This window comes from Cariama cristata, unplaced genomic scaffold, assembly GCF_000690535.1.
Source record: "Cariama cristata isolate BGI_N322 unplaced genomic scaffold, ASM69053v1 scaffold1447, whole genome shotgun sequence".
Classification (NCBI taxonomy): domain Eukaryota; kingdom Metazoa; phylum Chordata; class Aves; order Cariamiformes; family Cariamidae; genus Cariama; species Cariama cristata.
Window position 1 is genome coordinate 50,360 of NW_009626883.1, and position 16,945 is coordinate 67,304.

A 16,945-nucleotide genomic window follows, 5' to 3' on the forward strand; every position below is an offset into this window, starting at 1 on the left:
TGTACTTTTCAGTTAGATCAGTGTCTCTATCACGCCCTTACGCATCCCCACAAGCAGAGGAACTTGCCACCACTTCTTCCATATACTTTTGAAGAACGTTACTACTGGAAGACATGGAGGGTCACTCTACACAACATAACATCGTACACTACACACAACAAGTTGCCTTTTCAACTGCAAATTATCTTGGGGGTCAATGATTCTGAAAGCACGTCCCATGAAAATCCCAGATTTTAGGGGATCTAAGATTTCAGGACATCTTTAGATGATGGCTATTTGTGTCAAAAGAAAGAGTAGCTCACAGATTTGGAGAGCTGCACAGATAGGTAACTCCTGATGACTTCCAATACGACAGGTCCTTAAAATTATACTCCATGATCAGCAGTACTACAGCAGATAAAATGTTTTCTACTTCTGATGTACAGCAAACACTAAACACTGTATTTGCATGGCTGATTAACAGAAAGACACAAAACTGTCAACTGTTCGGTCCAGACACAGACAAGCTGTGCAGTTTTCCAGGGCAACAAATTCAGAAAGGCAGTGTTTTCTAGAGTTATTATTTACACTTACATTGATGCAAATCTAATTATTAAAATATTAATATGAGAATTTTAAGATATACTACACAATATAACTTTCTAACGAACAGAGGAGAAGACTGTTGGCCAAGTGTGGTACCACTGCCCCAAGTAAATCTTGTGTCTAATTAGTACAATAAAGAGATGAGGAAAAACTCCTCTGGATAATCAAAGGTAATTTTGAAATGTAACACTGATGTTTTTGGGAAAAAAAAAAAAAATCTAGGTCATGAACCAAACTGTCTCTGTTTCCTAGGACTGTTGAAGGGGTTTGTTTTCTTTTGTTATATCATCATAGATTGCTTTCGAGAAAGATTAACCAGTCTACAAATAATCCCTTGGTTTTGAGTTGCTTTACTGATTCGCATTAAAACGTCAAGAAAACATTTCCCTTTGTGATGTTCCTACTGTCTTTTATCAGAAGCCATTCCCTCTGAAGACAGAAATTATTTTGCCTATTCTTGGTTTTTAGATGTTGAACTCTATCAGCCTCCCCAGTTGATGACTCAAGCCAATTTGGACTCTGGACCTCTGCAGGGTTCATAGCAGGTTCAAGTATTTTCCGTAACACAGTCCTTTTTAATCTATTTCCTTGTTTGTTTGCGTAAGTGTAGCGCAGCTAAAGCATCTCTTGGCTCTATCCTCATGTTTACAGATGACATAAAAACACAAGAAGCGTGTTCAAATGCTCTTGCTCGAAAACCCCACCAGAGCCAGGCTGAACATTCACCTGCATACACGGCAGTGCAACAAATACCGTGGCATGGCAGCTGAACTTCCAAGTTGACACTGCACATGGGATATGACCCAGGGTGTATTGAAATAAACAGAAAACTAGTTACTGATTTCAGTGGATCATACAGCAGACTATCCTTGAAATCCTTGCTCAGCATTACCGTTTTTAAGGGGTGTATTGCAACTAACTGAATAGGGTTGGCAGCATGAAGAGTGTAAATACAGGCTACTCTATTCAACATGAGAAGAAAGATTTTAAAAACTTAGAGGATGGGGGAAAAATAATGTAATAATGATAAAATTTTGATGTAAAGAAATACCAAAATTAGGTAGCTTACTTCTTTAGAACTTCCATATCATTCAGGTGACAGAAGGCAGGTGGGGGGGAAGACAGACAAAAAAAAAAAGGAAAAGTTTACTTTCCATGCTTAAGAGAGGCACCACAAGTTCTCCTGGTCATGATGCCAGACCAGGAATACCAAGCGTTAACAAGTCAGTGCTCCCCAGCACTTCTCAGCTTCGAAGTGCTGACTGTTATTTGGATGTACGGACATGCTGTATCTCAAGTGAAGGTCAGCAGCCAGGATTAACTGATGATATAAGCAGGAGCGTGAAATTGGATAATCAAGAAACTGTGCTGAACAACAGACTTTCAAGATATTAGCACTTTAAAACAATCGGATCTCAAGCAAGACTTGCCTCAGTCCAGTCTATACTCATCCTGGAAAGAGTAAAAAAAGTGCAGAGGCACATACACAAGAAGAGAACAGGGGAAGGTGTAAGAGACAGACAAAACTACCCTACGACAGTGGTGGTGGTGTCATGTCGTTCCCTCCCGCCCTGCTTCCTGTTAGCACCCCTGAGGGCGATATGCACCCTTTAAATCACAGGAGAGGACTCAGGTTCATGCCTGTACTAATCCACAGCTCCACTTCCCACATATCAGTATCGGAGATCACCCAGCACTGCAGTCTGAGATTTTTAGGCGTGATTGTCACACTAGCTGTAAAACCATTGAAAAAATACGACAGGCAAGTTTTAGGAAGCTTGTCTACCGAAATGGTAAGTAATAATTACAAGGGAGGTAGCCTAGCTTTATTGATCACAGAGTTTCACAACAAAATTAGAAGTTGATTTTCAGTAATTTGTTCTTTATCTGGCTTGAAATTCATTCAGCACAGAACAAACTAAAAGATATTGAGCAATATATTTGACAGAAGTAAATAGAACTCTTAAAGACACCTCATTCAGGCATCATTTTTATTTTTGCAGATCACTGCAGGAGAACTCTAGAGGATCTTCAAAATAGCAGAGAGAATTTGGGCTCCAAATACTATTACTACTCACTTCTTGACAGGCCCAGTCTTTTACACGTGCTGTATGGTCACACCAGTGTTAGTTTAGTCTCACATAAAATTTTTCAAGATTGCTAAATAAATGATAAATCTAACACCACAGTTTAAAATACAGGCACAGCCTATAACCTACAAAGGTAACAGATAAATTGGCATATCAGTTCTGTTTCAGGTGGTCAAAGACTGTTTAATGCAAACACAGCTGTGATAATTTCTAACATGCTCTAGAATATCCTTAGGATAGCCAATCAAGCAACACTCCAAATGGTACTCGTGGAACATGCAGTTCTAGGTTTAGGGAACAAATATTTAAGTTTGTAAATAAATCTAAATGTAGCACAGTGTTCTCTGAAGCAACACTTCTCGTAGTTGAAATTTTGCATCAGAAGAACATTATCAATGTTATTCATGTCTTTGTAGCAAGAACAAAAATCAAAATCTAACTTTGGATTTCAGGAGCATTCTGGCCTGCTGGGCTATTGTCAACTTTAGAGACCAAATATGTGGGGTTTTCTCTTTTTATACGTACACATATCTATAGCTGGATAGACAGGGGTGTGTGTGTATATATATATGTATGTGTGCGTGTGCATATACAAATATACATAATATTTTTCAGCATTTGAGAGACAAGCAGTTACTGACTTAAGATCATGCATGAAAGTCTGAAGAACGGAGGGTTTCTTTCCTTCTCGAAAATCTGGAGTTGTTTCTCTTTTGTTAGAAGGCATTGCTGTGACTTTTTAAACTGACTACTCATGTTTGCATTCCTGAGAACTTTCTACAATAGGAACTCTCTTGCTCCTATTTTTGTGCAGTCAAACATATTAAAGAAAGAAACCTTAATTAGAAAAAAAAGCATAGACAAGTTTAAGAGTGTTTTAATTGGAGGTGGATAAAACAGTTCCACTTATCTGCAGGCCTTCTTGAACAATGTTTATTAGTAAACATGACTCTAAGGCTAATTAGTTTATTTCCACTGAAATCAGAAAGAACTGGGCATACTTAAAGTGTCATGCTGCATTCACAAGCCAACTATAGCTAGCCAACTGCCACAGGAGTACTTAGAAAGTATAAGGAAAATTTTTGTTATGTGAACAAAAAGTAGCACTGAATATCTTCACCTCTGAAGCAAGTTTAAAAATCAAGTCCTTTCTACAATGTTAGTTTTGAAGGTCAATAGCAAAAGTAGCTGTTACTTTAAAAATACCACATCAGGTAGGAACGTTCATACTCCGACTCTCTCCTCCATGAATACTTTCACTACTGTGATAGCTGGGATGCTTCAAGCAAACTCCAGAACCTCCAAACATTAATGAAGTTTGTATGCAACTACCCTCCTTTCTTTTATTAACACTGAGCTATCACCAAATGTCACAAATAAGGGGCTCTGAGGAGCCAAGTTATGAGCTAAGCAATCCCGCAAAGGGCACAAACCTGTTCTATTGCTCCTTTACTCTAGGCAGGAAATCTATGCCTCTATTTAGTAAGCGTGGATTACCTAATTCTGTTAAACTCCATATGAAAAAGCAGCCCCCTCCACCTATTTCCTATCCAACAAGAAGAGGAGCTTTCCCTCCTACAGAATCAACAAAGGGACACTCTGTAAAAGAAGGCTACAGGACAGCATTAGAGCCTGCTATGATCAGGCCCTAGATGTAACCTGGTACAACATTTGTTTTGAGAGGAAAAAAAAAACAAAACAAAAAACCACAAGAATAAACCACCCAACACCTCCCCCCCCAACATGAGCTTCCCATGTAACTTAAAAAAACCATTTTTTCTATGTAATTACACACTTTACGTGTACAATACTGCACTAATATGCACAGGCAAGTAAAATAAGTGTAAACTGAAAATTCAGTAACAACTTCAGTTCAAAAAGCAACACACAAACTTTTCCTCCTGAACTTACTAAATACCAGCATGTTCTGACTCTGTGAAGCTTCCAAGGGAACTGAGTAACATCTCTGACAGCTTAAGGTTAGAGCTTGCACAGTCTTCTAACGTTTAATTTACTGCTGTTGCTATGATCAACTTTGGCCAGTGCATTAGAGGAGACAAACACCATTTCATGAGAGCGACGTGCAGGCCGTAGAGGAAAAAGGACATGCAGAATGGCATATGCCATTCAAACAGCTATTTTGAGTTACAGAGGTATCTAGCAATAGCCAAAGTAATTTTTTCTTTGAGTGTGATTTTTGCTGGCAAAACAAATTATCAATATTGTTGGCAGCTAATTAAGCAGATATGTTACTTTTTATTTCCCTTCTATATGTACTGTTGCTTAGTCAGATTTTTCTTCTGCCACTACCGTTCTGAAGAACAGTCAGTCTTCAACTTATCAGAAACTAATTACAACATCTTTACAAATACATTCTCCCAGTCTGAATTTCAAATGTGTAAAAAGTTAACCAGGAACTCCGATTACAATACAAATAAGGTTTATATAGATGTGCAATTTTCAAGTCACTGTCCCCATCTCTTTCAGAACTACCTCTTTATCATAACAACAATGCTGCATTGAACAACATACTACAGAAGTATTTTAAACAGTATAATTCAAGAGTATTTTAAAATGTACACTAAAAACAAAAAGGCAGAAAAAAATTAATCAGGACATTTACTTGAATTAGGAAAAGCTCTGCTGCCAAAGCCTTTGCCAAATTTGGCTCTGAAAGTTCATTCTAGTTATGGAGCGTAGTTACAGCTCAATAGGCTAACAAAAAACTTTCTCCTAGATGATGAAGTTTTGGGAAGCAAGCCAATTCCAAACGCTTTACTACCAAATGCAGACTAGCATGGCACATTATAAAGAAAGCATCATCTAATATAGGATTTATGCATCTTTAAATTGCACATGTAAACCTAGCTTACAGGCACTGGCCTCCAGAGCAACATAAAACTTTCCGGGTGAGGCACCCGGAGATGCTTGAGAGTTCCGAGCTTGCCGTACCATGCATCGGAGAGCCAGGCACCCCAGAGGAGCCATGCAAAAACCACAGGCATTAACCTGGCATTAGCTAGTTGAAAAACTTAAAATAGCATTGAGAGCGCAACAAAGATTGTCAAATACCCATCCTGCTGCGTAGTCCAGGCAGACTCAGAACTATGAGACCAGAGTCTCACAGTTGTCTCCCAAATGAAGGCATCAAGAAGGATGCTTTGGAAGTTGTTTTATTTTAATATCTGGAAAATGGAAGAAATAGTAGTGCTTTAGCTCACACTTCCCAGCGTGGTATACAGCAATGAGTTCAGGATACAACTTTCTGCTACCCAGACAGTCTCTATATGGATTGATTGTTCCAAATAGCTCGACAATGGACTGGTTGTAAAAATACCAAGGTAGGCCTAAGAACAAGGAGGAACGCCTGGTAGCATGGCCCTATCCTGAAACTAACTGGCCTAGTTGTCATCTGCAGTGTGGTATCGATGCATGCGCTCTCTTTCTGGTCCAGTGACTTGTGTCTGTGGAAGTTTAAACGGAGACAATGAACCCTTCTGTACAAACTGGCAAATAGCTTGGTGGTCAGCCCCCTTTCCTGGAGGGGGAAAAAGCGTTTCAACATCGTCAGACTAAGTGTCCCAACTTAAATCACGCGTGCAGGGCTTCTACTCTCACTGTGTTTTAGCAAGACATGACCACTAGCACAGATTACTTTGATAGTGTGCCCCAAAGACATTGACAAAATCATTCTCTGCTGGATCTTGGACAATCCAGAGATGAGAACTGCTGAGCACACAAAGCAATCTGTCCCGCTTACAAATCAGAGACAGCAAAATATTACCTCCTCCTCACAGGTCAACAACTGCTGTTTTTGCTGTGGAGTACTTATTTGAAGGAAGGAAGCTTTTGTTACCTACACTGGAGAGAAGTCCAGTATTGTCAACAGACAAAGTAATTTTGAGTAACCTAGATATAAAGCGTCATATGAAGTCTACACGAAGGACAAAGGTCATTAAACATTCAATAAGCTCTGACATTTCATTTCCAGTAGTTATGAACAGGAAAAGGAATCTCACTTATGTCAAGTCCCAGGTATATACACGGATTACAAAGCTACAAGCCAACACTGAAAAGGGTGAGACATGCCAGGGCAGGGCAAAACTATCGCCAATCTCTCTTTCAGAACCTTTTTTTCCGAAAATTTGCTTTAAATTATCACCTTTTGATAGTTTTAAAAAAGCTTACTACTAGTATGGACAATTTCACTGTCTAACCATGCAACTCCTGTCTAAAAAGACTCACAGTGTGAAATTACTGAGCTTCACATAAAACCAATTCCTTACATAAGCTTCAGCGCCCAAAAGGAAAGAAGGCGGCAATACAAAAAGAAACTTTACAAAGAACTTCGGAGTGATCCCAGAGCTACAGACCAGCAAGTCCTGCTTCCACAGAAAGCAAATTGGTAGATACTACAATGGAGGACAACATAAAAAGACACACAGATAAATAGGATGTACAGGGGACGAGCTGATGTGGCTCTCGCGGAGGGATGTCATGACACATAGATCTATTGAATTCTGTCAAGAGTCAGCCACCATAGAGACAAGCATGACCTAGCTGATATAATGTATTCCTTCTGAAAAAAGTCTTTTGACAGAATCTCTCATCAAAAGCTCCTAAATTAGCTAAGCTCTCACGCAATATGGGGGAAGGGCCTCCAGTGAATAAGTAAGCAAATAAAAGACAGAAATCAAAGGATAAAATAAAAGTGACAGCTTTTTACAGTGGGTAGATGTTACCACCAAGCACCTCAAGGATCTGTTCTGCAGCCTATGCTTTTTAACATATCCCTAACAGAAAGGAGCAGTCAGTAAGATGTTTAGTTGGAATCGTTTCGTATTGCCTGCAAATTAAGCATTCCTTACTCTCCTCAAACCAACGTTCTGCTTGAGCACATAACCACTAATAAACGCATGTGTTTATATAAAAATATGCTTCAAACTAAAGCTACAGCCTGCTCACCCTTCTATCTAGCTACAGAATATGGACAGCAGAACCTGACTCCCCACTGAGCCCCGGGTAGATTGCAAGAGTGTGGGGATTTCCCTAATTCTTCATATTCATTTAACATTTGAATGACTTAAAATCCAAAGGAGCAGACTTGGGGTCTAAAAGAAAATTCACACCCTGGTACTTGACTTTGTCATTGAAACAAAAAATATATTTATCACATCGTACCATGTGCTAGTTATTCACCTCACTCAATTTTTAGCTTCTGCTAACCTTACAACTCTACCTAGGACACCATACTATCATCCCTGTAAAAACCATGGCTTTCCAAACAGCTCAGCTGCACCAGTCATCAAAGGTGGCTGTCCTGAAAAGGTTAAATGGCTCCTAGTTCATGAACACCAGCATTTCTGAGCAGTAATTCCATTCCAATTTTATCTTTTAACTAGTTAATTAACTGAGGAGAAAATTAAAAGTAAAATATTAAATTCCCACAAATGAATACTTCTAAAATAAATAATTCAGATGAATAGGAAAGAACCTGGTAGAGAATGAACATACAAATCTACTACGGAGAAAAGGTGGTGGTAATTCAGATATTTAAATATTTAAAAACTACGGATAATTATTTGGAGTTGTTTATATTTGCTTTTACAACACAAAATACTCTTTTAACTAGCTTTTGTTAGCAATTAATATTAAATGTTAAATCAAGATCACATGGTTTATTCAGGCTGTGGAAACATTCATACATCTCCAAAACAAATTCATGAAGGGCTTGGTCCACGATGATAACTGTGAGAGCTAGTTTATTTTTATAGACTGTTGCTAAAGCACTGGTGGACTAAAAATAATTTCTGTCAAACAACGATACTGTATTCTCAGTCTATAACAAACAAATACTTTCCATAGATCATCCAAGTCAGGAGAGTGAAAATGAACTGTTATTTTTGAGAAATAATAAATAAGGACTCGGTAAAGATAAGATTCAGAAATACCTAGAGCTGTTAAGACACTGGGCGGGAGGAGGGGTAAGGCACGAATGTTTTAACAGCCTTTGTTTCAGATGATATATAGCATACATGTAACGTTCACTAGTTTATAGTTTTCTAGATTGGCTGTAGGTCTTTCACAATAACGCTTGAGAGACTGAGAGCCCTCCATGGATCTTGCCCCTCTAACTTTCAACTTGAGGGCTTTTCTGAATAAATCCATTTCGCTTGCTCTTCTCTTCCCAAGCTCAGTGAATATATGCCAAGTGTTGCTAACTTAGCTGCTCTTGGGATATCAAACACAAGCCTACAACAATCTCTGCTGAATGGTCTCTACTTATGTCTTGAATTTGCTCTCACTTCTGATTAACATTACTGAAGTAAAGCCTCCTTTGTAAACTTCTTTTTCAGAGTGGCCAGTTTTACCACAATGGCTTCTTTAGATGATTTTCATTGTGCAGTTTTACCAGGTTACATGTGAGTACTTGAAATCCTGCACCTTAGCTGCATTAGAACTTTCTTACTCTTTCAACTATAAATTGTTGTGGAGTTGAGCTTTCCTCTCTTGATGTGAAGACCGACATTGCAGCCTACTGGTAGGGGTATATTTTTATGTCTTGCTTTGAATTCCCTTATGTTGGTCTTGTGTCCTCTCAACTCAGAATTTCTACCAGACTCCTAGATGCTACTGAACTTCACAGACACAGTACTACTCTGCTGGGTCTCAATTGCCTGGGGAGTTTTTAGCAAGGTATAAAGCAACAGCATCTTCATTGTTTCATTCCACTACTTTTCTGTAATTTTGCATTTGTTCTTTCTCACTGCAGGGGCAAACCTTGTTATTTTGGGGATTCCTCCCCACCCCCCAAAAGCACATTACACTTATTCAAAGACATGCATGAGATGTTTCCATTTAACATCCTTACCTAGCACCATGATGATTTTACTTTGTGTTCTTATTTTCTCCCAGAGGGATAATTCATATCCAATTCCTTACTGGAAATGGAGATACCTGTTGTAGACATCTTCAAAAGATGCCCCTGTTCAAGTTTGTGTACTTCTCAGTTCCTGACAGTTTTTTCCCACAACTTAGTTAAAAAAAAAATTTTATTCACTTTGTCTGCTAACATTCTTGCTTCACTCTTGGAGACGGGACACCAGCCCCTGTGCGTAGACACTCCACATTCCCCCAAAGAACCCACAGTGACTAATGAACTTAAATCTGCCATTCAGATATGCTGAAATCCCACATTCTCTTTTTCCAGGTTGGACCTCGAAACTGGAAGAGAATTTCTGAGAAAACTACTGTTAAGTCACTGGACCTAAACTTTTTATTTTAAACCTCTCAGGATCCTTTTTCTCCATCTCCCTGTGTTTTCAGTCAAAGGAAACTTATCCTCAAAGCTCAATTTCCAGTTGACTACTGTTTCTATGTACGCAATTGACAGCTTTTTTTTTTCATTCATTACACACGTTATTTCCAAAACTTCAGGGAGTGTTCCAGGCTCTGTCAGCTGGAGCGCTATTGATTCTGCAGAGTAAAATCTGAAAGGAGAGACATGAAAAATATCTAATTGGCAGAACAAAATGCTGCTAACCTGCAGAAGCCACAGTAAACTCCAAGCAGAGTTTCTCATAGGATCTCCTTGTCAATGAGTAACAGGCACAAAATAGATTTGACAGCAAATCGATGTCTATTATTGCCACTACACATACGACTGCCAACTCCAGGACCCCAATTACCTTTTCCTACTCCCTCCTATCCAGTTGCTTTTTTAGATAAAGAATCTCTCAGGCACTCCTTCCCACTGCCTGCACAGCCAAGAACAGCTCAACACTTTGCTCTGATGGTCAAAGTGTGAACTCAGCAAGAGACACTAATCAGAGTGCACAACCCTCCAACTGGTACCAAAATGTAACACCATTTACAAGTCATCCACCAAAATGGTGAATGTGTTCAATTAAGAAAATAAGGGCTGTACAATTGTGCTCTCTCTCTCATACACATATTTAATTCTATCAGTGTCAGTAGACTTAGCAATTTCATCGCTTTTTTTATTAATTTTTCCCTGCAGTTCAGATTACACAGTGCCAAACAAAGCACGGTAAGAGAAGATACGATCCGCCGTTCTCTTGATATCATTTAGATCACCAGGACAGAACACAATGCTTCATCAATGCAAAAAACAATCCTCTCAATTAATCAAAATCCACATTCAGGATTGGCTTCCAGAAAGGAAGAACATGGCATCTGAAGACTGCTCTGAATCTTCATATTATTTGGAAATGGGAGCAAGGTAAGGTTTTTTCCTTTGTTTCTAACTGTCTTAGTACCATAATGGCATAAAAAAAGAAAAGACAGACATGAATTCTATGGCAACAGACCACTGAAAATGCAAATATATTTTATATGCTATTTTAAATTCATCCTCAACTACAAGTGATGATCAAAGCAAAATACCAATTAAGAATTATATTTCTGGAACGCTCATAAGTCTATTAGTCACTTGAAAAACCCTGATAGCTCGTAACTTTTAAAACATGGCTCTATTAATACAGAAAGGCATGGTCTGTGTAATATACATCATAATGGATTACATATACCGTGTAGATTTGGTGAAGTTCTTACAGTTCAAGTGAGTGAGGTCAGTTTCTTGGCTGTTCCTAACCATACTACCACAGCTGCACAAACCCTTTGTGGCCATTTCACATCCATGGTCCACTAAACCCTTGTAGCCATTGCTTTTCTTCCTCCTCCTTTGAAAAGAAACAGAACTGAAACTCTCGGGGTGCCAACACTGAGTATATTAGAAACAGCAGAAACAGAGACAGACACTGCAACAAAGACTAATGAAGGAAAACTATTCATTAAAAGACTAGAAGAAAAAAAAATCATTATTTTAAACAGTTACTATGTACAACATGCTGTTTATCAAGAATTAAAGAGATCAGGCAGATTCCCACTCTGTACTAAGTCCTGTAACATGTGATGAGCATCACCTGTAAGCATTGTTAAAAGGCACTATCCATAAGATAGGCTAGATATTCTGAAACAAAGAACATTCTGTGCCTTGCAGTCACTAGTTCCAGGCAGAATGCACCATACTAGGAAATTCAGAAACACAAATAAGCCCCTGAATGTATTTTACCTCTATAAAAAGTCCAGTTCTTTCAAATTAAGTGGCTTTTCAGAATTAGAGTCATTATAAATCCCATATGGAGGACCATTTTATTAGAAGATCTTAAGAGTAAGATCTTATTTTGGCAGCAGCAGTGGAGACAAAGGGCACAGCCAAGCCTCAGAAAAACTGCTTCAGCTAAGGCTGCCCAGCTCTTCCTACTGTAACACCATCTCTTCAGTTTACCAAGCTATAATTGTTCAGACTAAAATTTTCCACACTGGACTTTTGCCAATTTTAAGAGACATTTTTCAGAGGTTTTTTAGCCTCTTCTAAGAAAGAGGCTATGGAAGAATACACTGCTCTTCACAGGTTCATGAATTCCACCGACCTTTCCAACAGCTTGAGAGAGGTAACACGTCAGAACAGTTGGGTCATGGCGTCATCTTTCTGCCAACCCGGGGAAAACCCTCCTGAATTTGGCCAAGTACAAGTGTTTGTACATACTGCTAATTTATGTATGCAGAAGAGATTTAGATTTTAGCAATTCATTCATCACCCTATCCAAACACTATGCAGGAGACAGGGAAGCCATGCATGGAGGGATATAAATGACTAGAGGCAGACTGGAAGTGAAAGACGTACAAATGAAGAACCAACATGAAACCAGAATCGGTACGTGCCACCTGGGCACAGAAACTGAGATAAAGGGCAGCAAACGTTGGCTGGTAAAGTGAAGGGGTAGAGAAACAACAGCAGGAGAAAACGCGGTGGGTGCAACAAGCCAAGTCTGCACATTCCCCTCAAAGAACTGGAACGAAACTCAAAATTGCTGTCTAGCAGACAAATGGTGAGAGGCAGTATCTGCAGAATCGTAACTAATACATCCTATTTCCCTGTAGACCAGAGAAGATAACTACACACTACTCTGTTAAAATAACACTCTTAATTCAAACTACAGAGGTCTGTTGGATTGGAAATTATCCATCCTGATAAAGAACAACATCTGTTTTTTCCCAACATATTTTTCAAAAAAACCCTAAGAATTTACAAGTAATAAAACAAAGTTAAAGAAAAATCAAAGACTGCAAAACCAAGCACTGAAAGCCTTTGCAATTTTAATTAGGCTTTTCTGTGCACACATTTTATGAGGAGTTCTTGAAGACACAATCACATATTACAACTTTTATGAAATCCCTGTTTTTTTTCCCAGCAGACAGTGCTCTGAAAGTAAATTAGTGCAGCACATGAAAAGGAAATGCATTCTGCAGACCTTTGTTGCAGAATTTAGAAGCTGTGCAATAGAGGAGGCAGAAGCTGAAGAACGAGAAAGATGATCCTAGAGATGATGCAGCTAAATGCTGCACTTGAAAACTGGTTTTATCCCTGCTACTGCTAAAATCCTTTGGGGATGCTAGGAAATCTGGGTAACTATTAAGACCCCAGGATATGGCCAATCTGCAGAAACACTTTGCAGAAGAACCAGAGATATGTTTGGAATATGAAGGGCTATTAGAGATGGTAATGTCAGAAAAGGAATTGACTAGGTTAGTGCCTCCAAATGAGTGCCAAAAATGGGTGGTTACATTTGTCTTCCATGACTCTGCTCATCCAAGTAGAAAATACTATTATATTCTCAGTTCGTTGTGAAATTAAATTATTTTGTGAAGAACCAAATGGAAAAATGTCATTCTTTGAATGTAACTCTCCACATCTTAAAATTAACTTGTTTCAGTTTGTGATCGTCCTCTTTTAATGTCTTTGCCTATACCTATGGAGTTCCAGCAAAACAAGCAACTGACAAAGCTGGCATAAACTAGAGGCAGTTGGGGGAACAACAGGAACCCAGTGGTTCAGATTATGCAGTCATCACTCTTGTACCTTTTCTAAACAATGATTCTTATCCCTTGAAGTTGCATCATGACCCAAGTGCATCTCATAGTCTTCTGCCATCTCTCTACTGTCTTACTCCTTCACAGTCAGAGGTAAAACATGCTCACCCCCAACCCAATCAGAGAAGAATAAGTCTGTAATATTTAGGAGACAAAACCACACAGGACTGATATTCAGTTAGCCCTTACCTCATTTGGTGGAACAACAGCAAAAGGCTGGATGACAGCTGCCAGTGGAATGCGAGCCTGTTTGGCCATATCTGATGATGATGGGAAGCAGTAGGTAGTACATCGGATGTAACGAGGGCTGGCGTGGCCTAGAACACCCAACACAGCATGCAGAATGAAAGGCTGTTAAAAGGAACCCACCTGTCCCAAACATAAACCAGAAAAATCAAAACAGCAGCATAAAGCAACAAGTGCATACGCTAAGTTAAATACATGCTTTTTTCCCTCCCATGCAAGCTTCTGTCCATCTCTTCTCTTCACATGCCAGCCCACTGCCCCTCCCTGTGGGTAAACCTTTCCTTGCTGTTTGAGTTTAAAGCAGAGATTTAAACACATCAAGAAAAAAACCCCACAATTATTTGCAATAAGAATCTCAACAGAGATTAGTCTGAAACATATCATATCTAAGATCTTAAAAGAAAATAGTATGGATTAAACCCCCAGTGGAAATGTCAACACTGTATGTAAGGAATTGCTGCAGACTGATACCTACTGTTAAGACTGCTCTAGCGAGCTAGCTCCGATTCAGAAAACAGTCTATCTGTGTTAACATCACCACGCTCATTTATCTTGCAAAATATAGTGTGTTAAAATCACCACACTGCTTCTTGTAGCACACTTAGTTCAGTTCCCTCAATCAGAAACTGTGCTGTGCACTGCAGACAAGAGCACTGAAAGGTGACAGGAGTTCAGAAATCGGCTTCCTTTCTGCTCCTTTTTTAACCACCAAGCTGCAGCTCTGCTCCATTTCTTGAAAGGAATTTCTTTGTTCATCAGAATTGCATTACCCCATTCTCAGGTAATGCCAGAAAATCTTGATGTGTTTGTACATTTTCTACAGTTTATCCAAGCACTGATAAATTAATGCTGGACTAAATGATACCATCAGTTTAACCTCTATTAAAATATGAAGCCTGCTGTCAAAAGCAGCATGTGGAATGTTATACTTCCAGGCTCTAGGCAGAGGCAAAGGCAGATACAGTGGCCAAAGGAAAAAATTAAGTCAACTAGACAGCTTGTACACTGCCCCTATTGCTTTTCCAAACTTCGTATCTTAAAACATAACAGTGCTAGTCTTACTGCTTCTTCTAGTGGCCATCTTTTAAAATTTCAGAAGAATCCAAAAAGGATTTTCAACTTGAAATTTAAAACCTTGAAAAATTTTAAGTTCAAAAGAAAAGTTGTCTCAGTTATTGATATTATTTTAAAGGTCAGGAAGGGCAGAGGATGTGTTAACCCAAGGTGTAAGAATTCAACTCCCACTTCCCCCCCCACCCCACCCTTTTTTTTTTTAAATTGGACATGAAATGGGAAACTCCTTTTAGAGTAAGAAGCATAATTTTCAGATGAGAAATTTCAGAATTTAGTATATTTTTAAATTATATTTGATTTCACCTAGAAAGACTCCCAAATCAGTAACAAGGACAGTTACCTTGGTCTTGGATTACGCAGTCTGTAGTGACAAGAGGAGGAACCTGTCCTCTCATGTTTGTAGCATAGATCTGCCCTCCCTTAGAAGCCTTATCATTTTCAATTACTTGAATCTGATGAATAAAAAGCAAGAACAGTATGAGAAAGGTAAGCCAGGTATTCCATTACATTCATAAACAGTTATGCTAACATCTACACCAAGTAACACTATTGACATTGTCTTACACAGAGGTGCTATAAACCTATCACAATACAGGCTTCTGGGGCACTTAACTAGGAAACTATACACACAGCTGAGCAAGATAACTCGTTTACAACTGCAGTTGCCTGTTGGAACTCAGGGGTAACACTACACATTGGGGTGGATAAGACCGATGCACAGTGAACAAATGAGTTGTTTAGAGTAAGTATTTTGACTGCTAGGACGACAGACCTTTTCAAGAGAGGCTAGCCACCAAATTGAGGAGAGTGATGGTGTAAATAAGTCCTTATTACTGAATCTGGCCTTCCATTCTCCCAGATCAAACTGAAATGCAAGGTTGCATCACCTTACTTGGATGCATATATATACCAGGTTATCTTTCTATGACCACAGCTGTGCCAGCTGCTGTTCTTCATAAACGAATGTGCAGATAATAGATCAGATTGCAACAGTGGGCAGGGTTAGCCCTCATTCCTCCTGATTAGGCTCCATGCATAGGGTGGTTAAGAAATAAACAACAATCTACATAGTAAATCATCTTCCTAGCTGAGCTATATTTCAGCACTGCCATTTAGAAAGCAGCAATTTAAACTCCTGAGAAAAGCCTTGCTGGCCATTAGGTAGTATTTCAACACTGGAGCTCAGGGTTTTCATTCTCTAGGTCAGACTACCATGTTGTGAGCTTCCTCCTAGAAAGAAAGTAAAGAAGAGCAATCACAGAAATTTTTATTAAAACGAGGCAGCTCTGACGATGTACAGATTTACTCTGGTTGAAGCCTAGTTTATACCAGTTTACGACGTAATGTCATGAAACACTTATGATGCTGGCTTTACTACTGAACAAATTCCCATACACTTCCTCCCCTGTCACCTCTGCACAGCCCCTCACCTCTGTTTGACACTTTTCAGGATATAACTGAAGTTATTTAAAGCTATATTTTGTTCCACACCATAAACTGGATCACTGGGATGGTATCCTTATACCTTCCTCCCCTGTCACCTCTGCACAGCCCCTCACCTCTGTTTGACACTTTTCAGGATATAACTGAAGTTATTTAAAGCTATATTTTGTTCCACACCATAAACTGGATCACTGGGATGGTATCCTTATACCTCCTCTTCCCTCAAACAAGCTATATTTTCAGCAATCCAGTTTAGAGTGTAGCCAAACAGCTGTGAGAGGCAAGAGGAACAAGACAGAAAATTTCTGAAACTAGCTTTGCCACTGCTGCTGGTATCCCATGGAATTGTATCTTTGCACTGCATAGGAATTTCTAATAATAGCTAGCGAAGTTCAGAAGCCTCTGTTGGAAAGCAAAAAGTGAAGAAAACCAAAATTAGTTGCATAGAGTCTACAGATCATTGTCCAAGAGGTATTTTCTAACACACACGAAATAATCTGAGGCCTGTAGTTCACCCCCCCCCCCCAAACCAAGTTTTGGTAGTGCATTTT

The 16,945-nt window shown here is 39.1% G+C and overlaps 1 protein-coding gene across 1 annotated transcript in view; it reads right to left on the reverse strand.

Annotated features, from left to right (window-relative positions):
• The window catches only part of SEC24D (SEC24 family member D), a 51,953-nt gene that overhangs the window by 25,055 nt on the left and 9,953 nt on the right, over positions 1–16,945 (reverse strand). The window contains exons 6-7 of the mRNA XM_009704202.1: positions 15,292–15,403; positions 13,821–13,948 (exon numbers count right to left, since the gene is read on the reverse strand). Of these exons, the coding sequence (XP_009702504.1) occupies positions 13,821–13,948; positions 15,292–15,403 (240 nt within the window). The remainder of the gene's footprint in view (positions 1–13,820; positions 13,949–15,291; positions 15,404–16,945) is intronic.